This window comes from Myripristis murdjan, chromosome 18 (genome assembly GCF_902150065.1).
Source record: "Myripristis murdjan chromosome 18, fMyrMur1.1, whole genome shotgun sequence".
In the NCBI taxonomy this organism is placed as follows: domain Eukaryota; kingdom Metazoa; phylum Chordata; class Actinopteri; order Holocentriformes; family Holocentridae; genus Myripristis; species Myripristis murdjan.
Genome location: NC_043997.1, coordinates 18,873,532 through 18,890,678, shown reverse-complemented (window position 1 = coordinate 18,890,678; position 17,147 = coordinate 18,873,532). Strand labels below are relative to the sequence as shown.

The 17,147-nt window shown below is 41.4% G+C and overlaps 2 protein-coding genes and 1 non-coding gene across 4 annotated transcripts; all 3 read left to right on the top strand.

Annotated features, from left to right (window-relative positions):
- The first annotated feature begins 1,384 nt into the window (after nt 1–1,384).
- Nucleotides 1,385–7,476, top strand: plaa (phospholipase A2-activating protein). The gene is made up of 14 exons (XM_030076055.1): nt 1,385–1,652; nt 2,022–2,215; nt 2,357–2,457; nt 2,914–3,034; nt 3,390–3,557; nt 3,854–3,989; nt 4,209–4,378; nt 4,526–4,677; nt 4,793–5,012; nt 5,279–5,344; nt 5,447–5,518; nt 5,820–5,927; nt 6,261–6,431; nt 6,713–7,476. Exons 1-14 carry the CDS (start codon nt 1,504–1,506, stop codon nt 7,279–7,281), a joined length of 2,397 nt encoding a protein of 798 aa, XP_029931915.1. The 5' UTR covers nt 1,385–1,503; the 3' UTR covers nt 7,282–7,476.
- Nucleotides 7,477–8,142: 666 nt separating this feature from the next.
- Nucleotides 8,143–15,486, top strand: haus6 (HAUS augmin-like complex, subunit 6). Of its 2 annotated transcripts, none has more exons than XM_030076776.1 (16): nt 8,143–8,638; nt 8,856–8,951; nt 9,059–9,137; nt 9,306–9,438; nt 9,966–10,107; nt 11,096–11,158; nt 11,243–11,300; nt 11,558–11,731; nt 12,001–12,197; nt 12,550–12,679; nt 12,948–13,050; nt 13,133–13,193; nt 13,691–13,829; nt 13,961–14,059; nt 14,196–14,331; nt 14,524–15,486. In XM_030076776.1, the coding sequence occupies exons 1-16, from the start codon at nt 8,502–8,504 to the stop codon at nt 15,267–15,269; spliced, it is 2,493 nt and encodes an 830-aa protein (XP_029932636.1). In that variant the 5' UTR covers nt 8,143–8,501; the 3' UTR covers nt 15,270–15,486. The 2 variants fall into 2 exon arrangements, with proteins under 2 accessions (XP_029932636.1, XP_029932635.1); XM_030076775.1 differs by having other exon boundaries at nt 13,685–13,829.
- On the top strand, nt 13,301–13,431 carry LOC115377257 (small Cajal body-specific RNA 8). The gene has a single exon (XR_003930002.1).
- Nucleotides 15,487–17,147: the final 1,661 nt, after the last annotated feature.

The following is a 17,147-nucleotide window of genomic DNA, read 5'->3' as shown; positions in this document are numbered from 1 at the left end:
TTATTTTTTATTATTATTATTATTATTATTATTATTATTATTATTATTATTATTATTTTTTTATTTTTTATTTTTTTTACTTGCACAGTGCTGGAGTTGTTGCAATTACATTTCACTGCTGCTGTACCTGTACATTCATGCATGTGACGAATAAATCTTGAATCTTGAATATCTTAAAATAATTATAACAAAATGATTCTGTTATTTATAGTTCTTGTAATTGTTATTCTATGTTCATTTTATTATCTGTACCCCTATAATAGGTCTACCATCAGCTCGATATGAAAAGGTAAGGTAAAGCTTACCCAGTTTCCCATAGGAGATCAATAAAGTCTGATTGTGATTCTGATTAATAGGAGCGGTTGTGATAGTTTGACTTACTGTTTAATAATAAAATCACTCTTACCCGCAGAAATGAAAAAGGTAGCCGATATAAATCAGTTCTTATTTTATGCAGTAAAACTGACACTGGGATAGTTTATATAGTTTAATGAACTGTCGATAATGTTTTGTACGTTCCCATGTTTTTTTTGTAATGTGGTCAAATGGACGCATTTATTTTGATGGTAAAACAGATGAGCTTCCCGTCTGGTCGCGGCTATGTGTGCATCACTTGACGCATGTGGGAGCAGGTGGAGTCTGCGGGCACCAACCTGTCCCCACCTGCTCTGTGCTGCCTCCTGCTGGTGGAGCCCAGGCAATACAGCAGGACGCGCCTGTCACGTGTGGCTGCTGCAATAGCTGTAGTTTTATGTTTTTGATTTAATATATAATTTCCTACCACCCAAATAAAACGTCAGCGCCACCAATGCAGGAATCCAATGGATGGCGAACGATTGCTCCCACTTATTTTGGTCTTGTAAATTTATATGCAGCCTGAGGAAAGATGTTAATAATTTTACAGTTAACAATGTTTTCTCAGATTTTACTCTCTTCCATAGAAACATTATATTTGGTTGCTATGTTTATAGTAACAAAAAATAATAATGCGTTTTTCTCATTATTTTAATTTGACTTGTTATCGAATTCCACATTCATAAGTGCAATTTTACATAAATAAAGTCTTAGTGTTCATGAAGGAAATAGAGCACGTCAACATTTTCTTCCTCACAAAACAAAAAAGCTATCAAAACAATGAATGTAGGCAATATTTTCAGTGTCTTTAAGTGATTTTTCCCCCCTCATTTTTCATCCTTTTTGTTAGGTTTGTTTTGTCTTTAATGTATTTCTCTCTTTTGCGCTACTTTATGTTTTATTTATCTATCTGTAAACAATGTTATTATTTTAGTAGTTCATTACTTGACATAAAAAATTACACAAAAAATTAAAATGAAAAGCGAAAGACGTTGACGCTGTTTTTTCTTTACGACGGCCGATCCCCCGACGTAGCGTGACGTAACGCAACTTCCGCTAGCATTAGCCACCGGTTTAATTTTGTTGACAGCATCGCTAATTGACGTAGCACTGCTGTAGTTAGTTTCATATTTTTTACCCAGGCGCAAAATGGCATCAGAAAACTCGTTTAAACTCAGGTGCTCCATTCCGGGTCACGAAATGGATGTTAGAGGACTCGCAGCCGCTGTTTTTCCAGACGGAGCTTTTGTGTCTGTGTCCAGAGACCGAACCGGAAGGGTCTGGGTGCCCAACTCAAGGTAGCTAACATTAGCTAACGTTAGCCACAGCATTAGTGATGTGCCAGGTTTGTCTCAGTGTTTTAAGAAGCGCCTTATCTTGGAGAAGCTACAGGCCAAACTAAATTATTTAATTCCCCGTCCGCAGCACTTGTTCCCTTTCGTGGCTAGTGAGCGAATTAGCCATGTTGTAACTCAATTTAGCTTTGTCATTCATTCAGCTGCGACTCCCTATGCAGACGTAGCTTATGTTACTAGCCAAAGTCCAGCTGGATTTATCGATTGTTGTTTTCATGCCAGTTTGTTTCCCACCTGCTAACGGACAAACCGAGTAGTGTCTGAATGTCCACATCATGACGCCTGTCCCTGTCATTCCTGTCCTCCACACAGCCCAGACAGAAGCTTCACAGAGATGCACTGTATGTCTGGCCATTCAAATTTTGTATCCTGTGTATGCATCATCGCACCTAGTGAAACATATCCTCGAGGGCTTATTGCTACGGGTGGGAATGATCATAATATTTGTGTGTTCACACTGGACCAGCCCCAGCCCCTCTACACTCTCAAGGGTCACAAAAACACAGGTAGGTGGCACAGGTGTAACTTTCTCTGAATACTTTCCACACAGTACCACTTCCCGCTGCTGTGAATGATAAATACCTCACATTATATCGACAGCTTGTGGGATGCCAACCCGCTAACCCTCTGAACTGTCTCATCCACAGTTTGCGCTCTGTCGTCCGGGAAGTTTGGGACGCTGCTGAGTGGCTCCTGGGACACCACAGCCAAAGTCTGGCTCAATGAGAAGTGCATGATGACACTGCAGGTTTGCTGATGCTTCTGTAACTGTAGATCTTGCTCTGCTGTTCTTCACAACTGGTCTTTGCAGGTTTTCATATGGAAGCAAAGCCAGGTCAGTCAGCCAGGCGTCAGACACATCACTGCTCTATATACACCCCCGTGCACTATCAAACATCACTATGTTTTTTTTTTTTGTTTGTTTGTTTTTTTTAACCCAAAAGAATAACATTAAAATGGTATTTAACAAAGTATAATTATTTAGTTAAGTTATCCATACAGTTTTGAAAATAGCAACGAAATGTCTTTTGATAGTTTAATATTAACAAAGTGAATTTATTCTTAAATGTAATATCCAAGTAGGACTGTGGTTGCACTTTTATAACATGTCTTCAGATTGTTTTTGGCTAGTTAAATGCAGCTTGTAAAGCCATGAATGTGCTGTGGGCTTGGGAAAAACCTGTACTTTTTAACCTCACTGCAGGGCCACTCTGCAGCAGTGTGGGCAGTGATCATCCTACCTGAGCAAGGCCTGATGCTCTCTGGATCAGCAGATAAGACCATAAAGCTTTGGAAGGCCGGCCGCTGTGAGAGGACGTTTACAGGTGGGAATTAAAGGAGCCATCCCAGCGCAAGTCTTGTGTCAACGTGGCATGTATTACATTTGTCTTAGGTGCTAGATTAAAATTACGTCGATACAAAAATGTGAATAGATGTTGATGTTTTCATTTGCATCGGTCTGGTTCTTGTGGGTAGTCCACTATTAAAAATGCAATACCTTAAAGAGTAATGGCAGCTCATTTCAAATAGCAAAGTGCTTCTGGACTCTGTGGACTTCTGTTAGAGCTAAGATCATCTTGAGATAACTATTAGCTGTGGCAATTGGATAGCTATTTTTGTTAAAAACACTTAATATCGTAAAACCATACAATACCACTTTTCTTGTTTCATCTTCTTTAGGTCACGAAGACTGCGTAAGAGGACTAGCAGTGATCAGCGAGCATGAGTTTTTCTCTTGCAGCAATGATGCCAGTATCAGAAGATGGATGGTGACAGGGGAGTGTGTGCAGGTCTACTATAGCCATACCAACTACATCTACAGTATATCTGTCTTCCCTAATGGCCAAGGTGTGTTTGCGGTGACCCAGTGGCTGATAATTTAGTGTAATTTGTTAGCTCCACAATCTTCAATGATACAATTAAATAGTCAGAAAGACAAACATGCCAGGATGCTTTGGGAATTATCTCTGAAGACCTGATGAAGATTTAGGAGTCTTTGATAATTTCACAAGGAGACTTATGAATTCACATGGATGTATGTGTAACCGGTGATGTTTGGTTTGTTTGCTGCACGCCCAGTTTGTCAGTTTTCCTGTTTCCTGAGATGTGAGCTGGCTGACAGACTGCTGCTTTTTCCATCACAGATTTTGTAAGCACTGGAGAGGACAGAACTTTGAGGATATGGAGGAAGGGGGACTGTACTCAGACCATCCGCCTACCTGCCCAGTCTGTGTGGTGCTGCTGTATTCTGCCCAATGGTGATATAGCTGTAGGAGCAAGGTAACAGAACCACATTTTGCATGTTCATTTTGTTCAATCCTAAAGAATTTTTCTGTTCTTGTTCTCTGATGATCAAATGTTCCTTGGTATGACCAAGGATATTGAAAAGCATCATCATACTACTGCTTGCTGTTTCTGACATTTACATCAAATCATGGCAAGATGAACAGAGATTTACATAGGTTTGTCCCTAACCTGATGCTGCCCTTCTGTCCAAAGTGATGGTATTATTCGTGTGTTCACGGAGGCCGAGGACCGCATGGCCAGTCCAGAGGACCTGCAGGCCTTTGAAGATGAACTCTCCAAAGCCACCATCGACCCCAAGACAGGCGACCTGGGAGACATCAAGATAGAGGACCTTCCAGGAAAGGAGCACCTCGATGAGCCTGGTAATCAACAGATTCAGTGGTGTTTAGTTTTTAGGATCAGGTATATCTCATTTTATCCTGAATTCAGGCTGATAAGAAAGAAAAGCTTTTTGGGAGTGTCATGTTTTTTTGCATGAAGTTGATTATGTTTGCTTATGCATTCTCCAGGCAATCGTGATGGGCAGACACGCCTGATTAAAGAGGGACAGAACGTGGAGGCCTACCAGTGGAGCGTCAGTGATAGTCGCTGGGTGAAAATTGGGGATGTGGTCGGAGGCTCAAACCAGCAGACATCCAAGAGCGTGATGTATGAGGGAAAGGTAAGACTGTCAGCAAGATTGTTTTACGTTAATTGACGTGGCAGTACCGGTACACTCATAATATGAGCCGTCCTATAGATTCGTGTTGATGTTAAATTGAGCCTTCTCCCCTCAGGAGTACGACTATGTCTTCACCATTGACGTGAATGAAGGAGGGCCGTCCATGAAGCTGCCTTACAATGTGTCAGACGATCCTTGGCTGACGGCGCACAACTTCCTGCAGAAGAATGACCTCAGTCCCATGTTCCTCGACCAGGTTGCCAATTTCATCATAGAGAACACCAAAGGACATGTGGTGGGGCCGGCTCAGCCCAGTGCTGTTGACCCATTCACCGGTAAGGACAAAAACCTGACAGGAGCTGCTCCACACGAGGAAGAAATAATTTGAAATCTTGTATTCACAAATGGTTTATTTTTGGCATTAATTGACACCCATTGTTGTTAGATTTACAGTGTAGGAAATGTTTGCATGTTCCAGGTGTACAGTTTTCAATTTTTACACAGTGAGAAGCCACATGTGCATTGTTAACACTGCACATGATTAGACTTTGCTTCAATGTGTCTTTACCTAAAATGCTCTTTTTCACCTTGTCTTTGACAGGGACAGGTCGGTATATCCCTGGGTCGTCTGATAGTAGGACAGGCTTTGGAGCAGATCCTTTCACAGGTACACTTGCTTAAAGATTTGACTGAGCTAAGATGATGACATTTCTGCATTGTAAACATCTGACATTGTGTTTTTTGTTCTTCGTATGTCCCCCTCCCTCAGGCTCTGGTCGCTACATCCCTGGGTCAGATGTGACTACAGGTGCTCCTGCAGGTGTGGCAGATCCCTTCACAGGTGAGCAGCAGTCACTTCAGGAACAATGGATTCACTTTTAACTAGTCAAACGAAAACCAACACACTTCTGGGATGCAATCGTGTCATTCCCGTGCAAATACAGACAGCAAATAATTGCAGCGTAGACTAGACTTTATATAAAGTATACTGTATATATGGACTGAATATATACAGGATCTTGTTTTTTTTTTGTTTTTTTTTTGAAGAATAGCACACCCTCATTGTCAGGGCATTTTGCTGTGTAATTTTATCATTTTCACTTTGAGTGTTGTGTTCCTTTATATTCTCCCTTATTCCACAGGGGGAGGTGCTTACTCCTCAGCAGCACTCAGGCAGACATCAACCAACATCTACTTCCCTAAGACAGATGGGGTGACTTTTGAGCAAGCCAATACTACGCAGATCATTGGTGAGAATTTGTTGCGTTTCTTGGGTTAGAGAATGTGATACTGCACTATAGACAAAGCCATCCTGATCATGTCATCATTTATGACTGCTCAACTCATCAACAGGAACAAATGTAATTACATTTCAAACCCTTTCGTGAAACATTGCACCATATTTTGACACATTAGTATCTGGTATTTTAAAAAAAAAATTAATTAATTCATATTTTTTTGAGAAAACACTGAATAGATTATCTTAGTGTAAAATAAAAATTTTGCCAAAGTATTTTGGAACGTATTTCAGTTAATTTGGCTCACTCAGTGATTGTTTCTGTGGTTTGTCCTCTCTTCACTAGCCAAGCTGAAAGAGCTGAATAATGGAGCACCTCAGAAGCACAAGCTTTCTGAGGAGGTTCTGGAGAGCCTGGAGAAGCTGCTGATGTGTGTGTGTGGCCCCAGCTCCTCCGAGCAGCCCCTGACCATCCAGCAGATCAACCTGCTCTGGAAGGCCTCCCACTGGCCTGAAGGTACACAAACAGCACTCAGCTTGTACTGATTCAGACCAGACCACATTTTATGCAGTTTTGATACTTACTTAATATTAATTAATATTCTTTCATTTTATTTCTTTGTTCAAACTAACTGCCAAAAAATTGTGTGTCAGATATTCTTTGAAAAACAAGAAAGCATTCACAATAAAAATGGCTAATGTCTCCTTCAAATATCAATAAATAAGCACATGAATACAGAGATTCTCCAGTGCATAAACCATTCAGTTATTAAGCTCCTGTTTTCTTCTGCTCTGTAGATATTGTGTTCCCTGTCCTGGACATCATGAGGCTGGCAGTGCGCCACCCGCAGGTCAATGAGAGTCTGTGTGGAGAGGAGGAAGGAGTCCAGCTGTGCAACCACCTGCTGAGCCTGATGAGGCCCGAGGGGCGTCCCGCCAACCAAATGCTGGCGTTACGGACACTGTGTAACTGTTTTAGTGGCCAGCATGGCCGAGCCCTGCTCATGGCCCAACGTGAGACGGTGCTGTCACGTGCTACCGACCTGGCCTCTGTCTGCAACAAGAACATCCACATCGCCTTGGCCACTCTGGTGCTCAATTATGCCAGCTGCCTGCACGGCCAACCCGATCTAGAGGCGAAGGCCCAGTGCCTGTCTGTGGCCAGCACAGCCCTGGAGTCGGTGCAGGACAAGGAGGCTGTGTTCAGGCTACTGGTGGCCCTGGGCACGACTGTGGCCTCAGACCACACAGCCCAGGACCTGGCTCGCTCGCTGGGCGTCAACTCCCAGATAGCCAAGTACTCCTCAGTATCAGACCCAGTGAAGGTGGGCGAGTGCTGCCAGCTGGTTTTAAAAGAATTACAATAGTAAGAATGATTAGACACACTAATGACACTTCTTTTGACCTAAGTAATAATAATAATAATGATAATAATAATTATTATTGTTGTTATTATGATTATTATTATTGTGACTGTTCTGCTCAATCATTTGTGGTGGAGACTTGACTGATTGCATGTGCTGCAATAAAAAGATGTACAAATTAAATCTTTTGAACAAGCATAGCCTGTGTTTTTATTCATGCTATGTCACTTCTCTCCTTCACATAGGGTCACTGATAATTTATTGGGAAAATGTAGCATGGATGTAGGGAACGACAAGATAGTAAACATTAATGATATACAGAGCCATATGTGATATATGACAGCATATTAAGTGATTTCCTTTTATTGTACTTAAGGGATCCAAGTCTGCAGTACAGTAATTTACTACAGGGTGAGCACAATGCTATTTATAACAGGGAAATTAAAACTAAAAACTCATAATTGTGCTCCACACAATGCCACCTTGTGCAACAACAGTCATTGCAATACTGGATTTCACTTCAGTTTAGTAGCTGAAACTGCAGAGGTGATTAATATTATTGCATAAAATATCCTATACATATAAGATTTGCCTCCTACAACCCTAACTCAACCAATTCTAATACACAGAATATCTCGGTATTAATTGATTGATAGCCTTGCATAGACTATGTACAAATATGAATATCGTCTTTTCCACATCCTGTGTGTTTACAAACACAAATGCCATGTAAATTTAATTTCAAAGGGACAAAGTTTAGCTGGAGAGTGCATGCATGGGAGAAATCGGGCTACAGTCTCTTTTTCCGAAGAGGGCGTCGGCTCAGTCACAGGAAGTGTTTATAAACAACATCCGGGTCTCTGTTGAAAAAAATTGGCGGTATGGAGACAACACGACAACTGCACCAACTTTCCTGTGTTGTCGATGTGGAGTTTTCGCTTTGACTCTACACTATGCTACGTTAACTGTAACTACTGTAAACTACTACCGCCGGTACCGGCTTTTCAGTAAAGTTGTTGTCTCGAAAACTTAGTCGAGTTTATGTTGCAAACTCCAGACGAGTCCCGAAGCTAAACTTGCTAACAGTATCCGACGTGACGCGCTAGCTGGCCGTTAATTGTCAACGTTAGCCGGGGTGGATGACGTTTGCCGGTTAGCGGACATCACTTGTATTGAACTTCAGTACTTTATGGTAAAATTATAAAACCTAGGTCCGTTTAATAATGGAGGGGACTGTACCGTTACTGAAGAGCAACGGTAAATATCTGTGGTTTGCCCTGCTGGGTTTGGGATTTCAGCCAGACGCTGCGACGTCGCTTGTGACCGGCAGAGCCAACGTTAAGCAGCTCAATTTTGGAACGTGAGTTTATTGTTGTCTACTGTTTACTGTTTACCTAGGTCTGTTTGGCAGGAAGTAAGCAGACGTTGTCGTGGAGTGTGTAATACGGATTAATTTAGGTGTAACGTTAACTTGGTGGGTCTTTTTGTTTTAGCCTGACAAAAATCTGAAATGTTAGATACAGTTTTTCCTACGGGTGTTGCTTCTAAATAATAGAACTTCTCCTTCTGGTGAACAGGACGATGTTTGAAAAACCAAACAAGGATGCTTTCCACATTGTCATCCATTTCTTGTTGAACAAGCTCAACCCCACACGCTTTCAGGAGGTATACAGGTAAATTCAGACGTGCTCAGATGGTGCCACTTTGAATTCAGCTTTCAAAATTAGAGATGGGTTCGTTGTCTAATTGATGACATGTTTGTGTGTGTGTGTTTGGTTAGGCATTGCTGGCCTGTTTTGAATCACAAAGCAGATGCTGAGTTCCGGAAAGTCACTTGTGCTTGGCTGCGAGAGATAATGGTAAGATAATAGGATTTTTTTCTATTACAAATAAGCAGGAGAACCTGCTTATTTGTAAATTTGGATCGCGGTAGAACCATTTTTGTTTAATTTGTTTATTTTGCTGCATTGATCTGTTTATTCTAGCAAATGTCAATAATCTCATTGTTTTTCACTGTGTGTTCTCAGGATGAAAATGGCAGTGCAGGATCCAAAGTGGTAGCGTCATTGTTCCTCTCACCTGGAGGCCCCAAGTTTATAAATGTGATGCTCCAGTTGGCCAATCATGTCATGCTGCAGGAAATGAAGACCTTCACCACAAGTAGGACCTGATAGATCATCACTCAAATACAAAGACACACACACACAGGCACAATTTTGGTGTTCCATTGGTGCCAGTAGTCTTCTGTCACAATCTGCAAGAAAAAGTATAGCCTAATCATAAACTGCAGAATGACACCAAATTGGCATTGCATGTTTTCATCCCTATTTTTTTGTTTTACTCTTGCAAAGATTTCCCATGGAAGTGCTTGAGGACAGAATGGATGCTTCACAGTGCTGGTTTTCCATTTTGTGTCATTTGTAAACATCAGTCTGGATTGTCAGTCATATGTTGCTCTGCCCGAGCATATGTGGATATTGCCCTTCTTACATTGTTGCAGTACGTGTCACTCCACTGTTGTATAGTTGCAGAGATAGCTACAAAATTTTCAGGGCCATGGAACATGCTTGAACACAATAGCTGAGGAAGAACTACTGAAGTGTACTGCACTTTATTCCTTTATAGAATTTGCTTTTCTATGGACTTGCACAAGACTAATAAATAATGCTGAATATTGTCACTGTTAGATGGCAGCTGGGTTCCTGAGACTGCAGCGACTTCTGTCTCCAAGGACATGCTTTGGAAGAGAACAAAACTGATGAGGACCAGGTTCCTGAAGGTTGCTGTGGACCAGGACAACCTTCTTCAGGAGTACCAGAGACGAGCCCAGTGAGTCTGTCTTAGCAGGTGTACAAAACTGAGTATTCACATCACAAGACCATAGATAAGTTTCATGCTTGAAAATGCTGTTCACATCAGCTTGCAGGTCCTAAATTATGGGGATGTTTGCTTGAACATGGTTTAGGATTAGACTAACATTTCATTTTCAGTGGAGGTCTCAAGTGGTGTAACATTTTAAGCATAAGCAGTCAACTGAAATAAACAAAACTGATTGTTTGCTGGTCATTTTCTCATCATAACTCTTAAAATGTGGCAGAATACTGTTTTTTGAAATTGGCCTCTTGTGTTCTGTGTATGTGGTCCATTTTGTAATGTTAAACCATCTGTAAAACATTTCCAAGAGCATAAGCAGGGAGAGAAAAGGTGTAGAATATTAATCATAAGAAGTCAAAGTCTACAGAATATTGCTGTGGGATGTCAGTGGCTTCAGATGAGTTTGAATATGTGGCCATTTTGTTCAACATTTTGTGTCTTGAACATTTGAAGTCATTCCTGTATAACAAGGATGCAGCAGCATTTCATCATTTGAGCATCGATTTCATTCAAGAATGTTTTGTCCCAACACACACACACACACACACACACACACACACACACACCTGTAGAATCTGTAGAAGAGTAGGAACTGCCTAAATTCTCAATCTCACATTGTCAAATGGTAGTTTAATTGAAATTAGCATCTCACATGTGTAATTCTCCAACACCTAATTGTCTAACCAATGAAGGCCTCACATTCGATTAATGACTGGAAAGGAGTAGGGGTGGCCACAGGTGCCAGAAGCCTATTCACAATCAATGTAATTATACCATGTGTGCAATTTGTGTTGGAGTTTCCAGAGGTTTTGTTTTAACATAAATGTAACTTGATGTGAAACAGTTTTTGGGGTCTGCTTGTTGTACATATCAGTCATTTTGTGTTATTTTGCTGATCACTGTTTTTCTACAACAAGTTTGTCTTTGTTTTCCTCTTGTGAAGGTCCCTGGTGAAGTCTAGTAAAGATATCAGGGCTGAGGGCGCCAAGTATGATGATCTGCTCAAGTATGTACGATATTTTATATTCTCTTAGTTTTTGAGAAAAAGCCTTGGTGCAGTTGAGTCAGTGTATCTTGTTTGCCTTCTCAGGTGTCACATTAGTAATGGTGCACAGGACGGTGCTTCTCAAGCTCAGAAAATCCAAAAGGTAAGTCATCTGTATTTCAAAGAGCCTGTTTACTGCAAAATGGAAAAAGACATGTTCTGTACATCCTTTGTATATCCTTTGTAAAAGCAATCTTAATAGCCTCCTGAATAAGTAAATAGCACACAAACTCACGGGTTTAAAACAGAGGATGTCATGAAAATGGTCAAATCAAAATAAAAATTGGTACAAGCTTGTTTTGCAATGGGCCCCTACTTATTTTTCATCAGATTTGAGAACAGTACTTGGTTGTCTTGTAGGTGCGCTACCTGTGGTCGGTCTTTGATGGAATGTTGTCGACCATCAAAGAAGAGCAGAAGGTGGTGGACTGTGTTGTGAACGGTGAAGTGGACCAACACACCTTAGATGGGACAGACCTCGTTCTCAAGATTCCCCAGACTCTGCTGGAGAGAATTGAGCAGCTCCCACAGCATGTGAGCAGGGGGTGGGGGGTTACTCACAATGCAGCTTATGTCCTGACGTATATGAATCCAGTTATTGAATTGTTTGTGAATCACTTTTTTACTGTACATAGTTTTGCCACAATCCAATCACTGTGTACATACAAGCAATGCAAAGAATGTAATAGACACGTCTGAAAAATGGCCTGTGATGAGAACTAATAATTCCAATATTTGAAATATCGCCAATCATATTGCACTGATAAAACTAAACCTAGCCTTTATGTGTATATGTCTTTCAGTTGAGCGCAGGGAATGTGTACGAAGCGGGTCAGCTAAACCTCCTGAGTGTGCTGGAGCTGATGAACCATGCCCTACTCCTCCTAAAGGAGGAGCAGTCCCGGCTTCCTGAAGCCTGTGCACCCCAGCTTCATCCACAGCACCTGCAGGAGAAGTGTCTGCACATGGCCCGAGGGCTGAAGGGCCTGCAGCTCATGAGGTATACATGGACATACTCTCACTTCATTGTGGAAATGTCACTTTCATGTTACCTCAGTGTATGCCTGTTGACTATATTGAATCATATTGTTAAGATAAAATAAAATATAAATATACATTTCTCCCTCATTACTGTGATCCTTTCCTGAATATTCTGGATAATGAGTTTTCCTAATGGCTAATTGGAACTCTTGCTAGATCTGCACCCTCTTGAGTTTGGGAAATGGCAGTGGTCAGTATTTGGATTTGGGAAGTTCTTATTCATGGAATAGTTTACCTCAAGTTTTTCTGGATAAGTTAAATTAATCATTTTGACCAAGACTGCTCTGACCTGCCCATGCTCTTCTCTTCAGACAAAAGATTTCCAAAGAAGAAATCCCTGAGGTCAGGGGCGCCATTAGAAAGTTGGAGGCCGAGTGGGACAGGAAGTGGATGGATACTCTGAAAGATACACCCCTGATCTCTTTTCTAAATGAGGATCCTGTGAGTAGATTTTGGAATTTGTCAGTAGAGTACAATCCCAAAAAACATACCTTGTGTTTTGAGTTGTTCTCAGCTGAAGAGAAAGGGACACTTAAAGGCAAAGAACTGAAGTGACATCAGGTATTGCAAAATGTAAAATAGAGGATACTCTTACTCATTAGAGAGAACCTTTCATATAATGTTTTCCAGTTTAACAGATTTTCCCCATTTGTCGCCATTTCCTACTGCAACTCTATCCTTGTTGGTAATTGCTCTTTACCATATTCAGGCTCTTGGTTTCCTCTCACCAATGGCTCCACTGTCTTTTGAGCCGGCAACTGAAGCCATTTACACAAGCAGTGTTTTCTCCCAGTACCGTGCTAAGCTTCTTGGTGAGTAGAGAGAGATTATTTTGCAGTAAAATCTATAGATTAAGTTGGATGTGTTGTAACTTGTATTTACTTAAATTTCCAGAGGAGAAGCCTGCAGAGACTAAATCACAGGATGGAGACACAAGTTACTCTAAGCTCAAAAGGTAATGTTTTTTTTTCTCTCTGGAAAACAACCATTAAGGAAGCTGCATGCAAAACCAGTTTTCTTAATGTATAGTTTCAAGTGAATTACGTTTGTTTTAATGAATGATGGGAGGTGGATACCTGGACAGTCCTGAGCAGTGCTCTGTCCATCACTACTCCTCCCTAAAGAATCCCTGCTCTCTGATGACCGCGGCGAATTGAGAGAAATCGTCACGGACAGATACGGGGCAGACATCTCTATTTCCACATAAGTTTGACTTGAAGTCATGGTGATGCAGTGTAAATTACATTGATTTAAATTTTGTAAAAATAGTAGACTTTGAAGGCAGACTGCCACAAAATACAGCTAAAAGGAAAGGTGCAGGGCAGACAAGCTGCATCTGTCACTGTATATACCAAGTGACCTACGACGTCTAACTGGCTCCTAATGCTTACAGACAAGGATGATTTTTCCAGTTTTTTTTAATAATTTATGCTTTTCTCTTGTTAGAAACAGCTTTTGCCTTCCAACAGATGAGAAAATGGAAACTCCTGTTGCCACAACGAAAGCATCCTCGAGAGCAGATACCTCTCTCCATGGGCTTTTGGATACACAGTCCTCACCTGTCAGCACTCCACCGCCAAAACCTCATCAGGTTAGTGACCCAGAGTTTGTGTGGTAAAGGCTTGTCTTTTTTTTTTTTTTTTTTTTTTTTTAAGTGAAGAAAGGTACTGCATGCTTTCAAACAGATTAGATACATCATATGTAACACAAGTCTGTTTTTAGGCCAGCATGAGGAAGACAACTCATTCTCATCCGAGGCCGGTTACCATGAGGACTAAGGCTCAGATATTGGACAGGGAATATGATAACCTCGCCAATCAGGTTCGGTGGCAACTCTTCAGCATATGGAAATCACCTCACACCGTATCTCTATAGCTTTGATCTGAACTCACAGGATACATCATTTTGAATGCTGTTGAATCAAATCACTTCTTGTGTGTGTATGTGTTTGTGTTAGTTTGCAGATGCTGTTACCGCAAACAGTCCGATGGATGGCAGGATCAAAGGTTTGGAGCTGGAAGACCTTCTCAGCACTCTAGGGGGTGATCCCTTCTCTACCAGGAAGCAGTTGCCACGCACCCCAGAGAGCTTGAGTGAGTCATGAGAAATGTTAATCATCACTTGTATTTGATCTGTAGCTGTGAGTTTAAATTTTACTTGGACAAGTCAAGTAAAAGCATAAAGGCCAGGTTGTATTGGAGTGTCATGACACTGATGGAGAAGACAGTTGAATAAATACAGCATTTAATTTTGCAGTGAAAATGTAACTTTTCTTTCTCCATCAGTTTTGGATGTGAAGAACTCCTGGCGAAAGGCAATCGAGGAAGACAAAGCCCAGAAAACACATCTGTCAGCCAAGTCTGATGTCGACAGCATCATTGAATGCCTCACTCCTCTTGCTGACGTCTCACTGAGACCCAGTGCTCCCTCCCAGAGCGTCTCCTCTGACCCCACTTCTGCTGCACACCACAGTAGTCCTCCTGTCTGCCAGCAGGGGGAGTCACACATGTCCACTCTGTCATGGGACTGCTCCAACACAGAGGCCCCTCATAGCCCGAGTGGCACAGGCAGCAGTGCCTTCCACTTCAGCCTTCACCACGAGACTCTTCCTGAGATGCCAGGTAGTGACAGCTTGCTGAGCCTCAGCGAGGAAGCTGCGGACCCCTCAGAGGAAGAGGAGGAAGAGGAGGATGAGCTTCTCCTCCCTGGCATCCCCTCCCTGAAGAGCGAGACCAAGCAAACACTGCTAACTGCACGTCAGCGTCTGGAGCAGATCCAGCAGGCGTGCAGCGATAGCTCATTCATGGACAACAGGAAGAGGAGTCCAGACTGCCTTCTGTCTCGTCACGAAGCACCCAGTTTGGACAGGAACTGGCTAATGGCAGCAACGATGGACGCTGCAACATCAGTGGCAGCCACAGAGAAAGTCTTCTCACTTGATCTGGATACACTAGAGAGCCCCTCGCCCCCAAACAAGCAGGAATACAGCCTCCCCAAGCTGGTAACATTCTCTCCCATAGATGACATGTAGTGTTTCATACTTTACCATGGACCACTTTTGAGCCTTTCCACAACTATGTGCCTCCTGATTTTTTTCAATAGACATATCACAAGTGTTTGCGCATACATGTAAAACTACATGTATTTCTGTCCCATAGTAAGTTTTTCTGTACTTGAATATATCTGTTTTAATTTAAAATTAATAGTAAGACATGAACTGCTTTAATAAAGTTGTCTAATTTGTTTCATTTGTTAGTTTTTATTGTACATAATTAATTAGGAGTGCTAACTGTGACTTCCTCTTCTAGGGATAGGACTAAAGAAATCTGTTATCAAAAGGACAACACTATGATCCCCAGTTATGTTATGGTTAACAGGAACAATTCTGCACTAGTGTGGAACTTGAAACTACCTTAGTAGCTTGAGGCCGTTGTTGGGAGTTTTGGGAATTTCCATCTGTGTGCTTGTGATGCAGTTTCACTGACATTGTGTATTTTTCTTGTGGCATCCCAGGATCTGCTTTGTTTTGAATGGGTAAGACTATCATAATGAAAAGAAACCACAAGGTTATGTTGAGTTATAGGAGGTTTCCAGTGAACGACTCATGACTCCCTCATTCATTTCTAATCTGTTTTATATATTTCTTCACACATTGTCAACAGTCCAGCAGATGTTGGGTAGCACAAATAAGAGGCTTCCTGTAAAGATGTGTTTCAGTAAACTGTTCATCAAGATATCAGTGTGCAGAATTGGTGTCACTTAATCCCCTGCACCTCCCACAGTTGTACTGCAGCAGAGCTTCTGGTTGTATCAGTATCAGTAGGGGTTGGACAAATGAAGGATGTACATGCCAAGAATCCTCTTGTACACTGAAGTATGAGTGATACCTATAAGGTTTCTACTTGTCATGGAATTTCTGTATGTACATTTCTTAAATATTCCAGCTTGGATGAGTTTGTAAATTGTGGCACATCAAGGGATTGCACAAATGGCTTCTTCATAGGACTATAAAAGTGTGTTTTACAACTGGTTTTAAAACTTGAATGTTTAGAAAACCTAGTCACTGACCCTTCTACTGAATCATTTTTGTAAATAGTGTCATGGAGTTCTGTCTTAGGCCCAGGATGGAAATCTAGGTTAATTAAAAGAATTATAAATGGAATTGTTTTGTATATATTGTTTTTGCACAAATGTCCACTTTGACTCAAGGATGAACTCATTAGAATTTGATCGTCAGTGGTCAAGGTCACTTTGACCTCACAAAACACATTTTTGGCAGTAACTCAAGAATTCATACACTGACAGTTTCACATGAATGTCAAGTAGAATAAAATGAAGTAATGACATTTTATATCACTGACTCGATCAGACACTGTCCTAAGTTGATATGAACCATATGAAATAGTCAGAACCCCTATCTCTGGAAGAGAAGGTATAGAGGTAGAAGTGCAGGGTAAAGAATAGCATGCTTGGTGTCCCCAAACCCCCAGACAGACAATGGTTCAAGGGCACTAAGAGTTTTGGTTCTTCTGGGCCTATCAGGCCCTCCATTATTAGGGAATGGGAAATGTGTGAATTTTTTGTCACCTAAAAATTTTTGGTCGATACTTAGGCGCCTATTCAGGAGCACGTTTCTTGGCCTTACTGAGTAGACTGAGTCCCCCCTTTTTGTTTATTTACAGACCATATCCAGCCTCATACTTTTGAAAATTAGATTTTTTGAGAAATTTTTGCTTGCAATACGACCTGTGTCCACAAGGGGGCGACGATGCAACCCCATTACCAAAGCAACTTTTCATTTTTCTTATTTTCTTTCTTTTTTGGCCTGCAAAAACACCAGTGTTAACAGGACGGCGACAATGGTTGGGGTTAAATCAAGGTTAGGGTTGGCCATCAGTTGCTTATGTTA